This window comes from Aplysia californica, unplaced genomic scaffold (genome assembly GCF_000002075.1).
Source record: "Aplysia californica isolate F4 #8 unplaced genomic scaffold, AplCal3.0 scaffold00479, whole genome shotgun sequence".
NCBI lineage: Eukaryota > Metazoa > Mollusca > Gastropoda > Aplysiida > Aplysiidae > Aplysia > Aplysia californica.
This window is the reverse complement of record NW_004797749.1, coordinates 19,776-23,374: the sequence shown is the minus strand read 5'-3', so window position 1 is coordinate 23,374 and position 3,599 is coordinate 19,776. Positions and strand designations below refer to the sequence as shown.

The 3,599-nt window shown below is 41.5% G+C and overlaps 1 protein-coding gene across 1 annotated transcript in view; it reads right to left on the bottom strand.

The window, feature by feature from the left end:
• Positions 1-3,599, bottom strand: part of LOC101849950 (myosin-VIIa) — a gene marked incomplete at its 5' end in the record, with an annotated part of 68,986 nt that overhangs the window by 62,082 nt on the left and 3,305 nt on the right. Inside the window, 4 exon segments of the mRNA XM_035971667.1 lie at positions 49-259; positions 785-1,044; positions 2,464-2,540; positions 2,926-3,079. Coding sequence (XP_035827560.1) covers positions 49-259; positions 785-1,044; positions 2,464-2,540; positions 2,926-3,079 — 702 coding nt within the window.

Here is a 3,599-nt window from a genome sequence, read left to right as displayed (position 1 = left end):
CCTCCTAACCAACCATCCCCTCACCCACTCCCTCCCTCCTTTCCTCACCTTGGGGAACTTGCTCTCCTCATCCACGAGAGCCATGATGTTCATGGGTTTGGCGGCGATGAGGTCCAGTGCGTCTTGGTTGTCCAAGAACTCGATGTGCTGCCAGCTGATGCCCTCCAGGTTGTACTCGGCCTGCTCCAGCTTGAAGATGTGACGCACGAAGAACTGCTGGAGGTTCTCGTTGGCGTAGTTGATGCACAACTGCTCAAAACTGTCGCACAGAGAGAGACAGAGTTTAGTTTTAGTAAGAGTTTTACAGCACTTGTAACACAACATGGTCATATAAGTGCCGAAGATTTTTAAAAATAGTGTTTGTAAGAGTTTTACAGCACTTGTTACACAATATGATCATATAAATGCTGAAGATTAAGGTATCACAAGAGAGTACCAAACACAACCAAAAAAAAGCCGAGAGATAAGGACGACAGATGTTTGATAGGAAAGAAGGAGAAAACCACACAGACAGAGTTTTAGTAAAGGTAAGTTTTACAAAACTTGCAACACATTCTTAAGTCATATTATAAGTGCCGAAGGTTGATGTGTAGGCAAACAAAGAACTGTGGGAGGTTTTCGTTGGCCTAGTTGATGAAAGTTCTACATGGGAAGGGAACTTGGATCTCCCGTGAGCCACATACAACAGTTCTCACGTGTTCTTGTCAAAATTCTCACCTGTTTTATGTCAAAATTCTCATCAGTTCTCGTCAAAATTCTCAACTATTCTTGTCAAAATTCTCACCTGTTCTTGTCAAAGTTCTCAAATCCGAAGATGTCGAGGACGCCAATGGACTTCCTGTAGTGTCCCCCGCCGGCCTTGGGCTTGTAGATGGCCTGGTTGATCTTCTCCACGATCCACACAAACATGCGGCCGTAGATGCCCTTGACAAACGCGTCCCTCACGTCCAGCGCGTTGCCCTTGTTCAGCGTGTAGGTCACGCTCTCCCCCTTGGCGAAGATGGTCTTTGTGGTAAGCGCGTCGATCAGGTCTTGAGCATCCACCTGAGGTGAGATACATCAGAGGAATTTTTTCTTAAAATGGCATAGGACAAGCATGGACAATTAATACAAGCATGGACAATTAATAGACAGCTGGAAAGAACAATTGTGGTGACAGAGTTGTGGTTTATAAGACGCATGATGCATATCCCATGGACAGCTAGAAAAACAAATGAAGAAGTCTTAGTTGAAGCAAATTGCAGACAACAGCTTATGACGAATATACGAAAGCAACAGGCAAATTTCATTGGACAGACAATGCGGAGAGAAGCATTGTAACAGCAGGCAAATTTGATGGAAAGAGAGGTAGAGGCAGACAGAGGGAAAAGATACAGGACAAGATTACAATATGGCTGGGAGCAGCAAGAACAACAGACACCATCGCTGTAATGCAAGACAGAGTGAAGTGGAGGTCCGTAATTGCCCACGCCAGTCAGCAAGGCACCGGATGATGATAATAGGTTTTACGCCCCTTATCAACACTATAAGGTTATTTAAGATACGGGACCTCCAAGTTTAACGTCCATCTCCGAAAGGACCGAGCCAAGTGGGAAATTCGTGTAAAGTGCCTTTCCCAGGGACACAACGTCGGGCCGAGCTGACGATCGCACCCCTAAGCCAGCTATCTCAAATTTACGAGTCCGGTAGCCTAACCCCTAGGCCACTGACAGAGTAGTTTTAACTTGTGTGGCATTGTGGTGAAATCAGGCACTTCCCTACCCTAGAATTACAAAGTTGTATCTGCTCAGCACCTAGTTTTGAGAAATTTAACGTAAAAAATGTTGAGTATCACAACATGTCAAGCTTTTTCTAATGCTATAGTTTGAATATCTTAATAATGACTCCGAATAATCTTATGATTTTGTTAGAGATAGAGCAGATAGAACGTGTGGTCTCTGACCTCATGGTCTTAGTAACTCAAAACGGCCAAAAATGTCAGAACTTTGTAATTTGAAGGTAGCAACTAGTTGAGATAGAATAATGAAATCAAATAAACCTTCTTTTTTTCCTGCCTCTAAGGCATTTTCTTAGCCATTTTCATTAAATTTCACTTTTTGGCTCAACATCTGTGATCTCTGCTTAAAAGCGAATTTCTGTAAGGATTTCACTGAAAAATGTTGACAAAAGGGTACACAAAAAGTAATTTAACTTTTGCAGTTTCTGAGGACACTCAGGCTTTGGGAGTCAGCAAACTTTGGCAGCCAATTTCTCATGATATCAATACCTCAATTTGCCCAAAAATTGACGAGCGCCCGATTCCAACACACCACGACACATTTCAATACTGCTTGTATTTGTTTGGGTAAAGAGGAGCACATCGGCACTAAGACAATCATTAAAATACTGCAATTTTTTTTATTGTTTTAAAGCAGAAAAAAATAACGGGACAACAAAATTTTTAAAAAAGGAAAAATCACTTACTTCTAACTGTCTGGCAACTTTGTTGATGTAAGAAATGTCCTGGATTTCTGTGGCTTCTATGTTGTCCAATTCAATCTCTGTCAAACAAAAACAAAATCACAAGGACGTAAGTCTACCAACTGACATGAAAACAAAAACCTTCACGACTGAAAAGCCGTCATGAAAGTGACCAAAAAAGGGGAAACATAAATAGTTGAGGAATTTAAGTATGAAAATTTCAACAATAATTCAAGGCTTTAAACGGGTTATCATTGACAATCATCATCATCATCATCAACATAATCATCAACATCATCATTACTACTACGTTAAGACTCTGTGTAAGACAAAGAAAGGCAGCTCGTCAATCATCATCATCATCATTATTATTATCATTTTTAATATTATCATCATTATTTTTCCATATCATCATTATTATTATTCTCGTACTTCAGGACATATTGCGTTGTCGTCACTTCTTACCGTTATACTTGACGTTGCCTAGATGGAGCAGGGCGGCCAGGATTTTGAGAATCTCCCACATCTCCGAGTCGTTGAACATGAGCACCTTCATGGCTGAGCGGATGTCGGCAAAGTCCTTGATGTCGTCGCGACCTTCACACTCTATGCTGCCGCCCTGTCAAGAAGAGCAAAACACTTTTTCCACACTATTGTTGAGTTGGGGTTTTTTTGTTTTTACTTTTGTTTGTTTCAGAACAACAATGATATAATTGAATATTATCATCATCATCAACATCATCATCGTCATTGTCAACATAATTAACAACATCATCATAATATTAAGAAAATGATCGTAGAATTTCGACTGGTTTTTTTTGGCTCTCCTATAATGTTGCAAAAACTGCACATACTGTACGGTAGAATTTCGACTTTATTTTTTCCCCCCCCAAAGCAAGTGCGTCCAGGTTCCTCCCTCACCTGTACAAGCGCACCCTTCACCTGTATCCCACACCTGTACAAACTACACCCTCTCACTGTACCAGGTACTCATACTTCCCTCGCCTGTACCCTCACCTGCACTAGGTAAACGCCTCTCACCTGTATATAGGCTGTATCAAGTACTCGTACTTCCCTCACCTGTTTCAAGTACTCGGACTTCCCTCACCTGTTTCAAGTACTCCCTTCTCACCTGTACT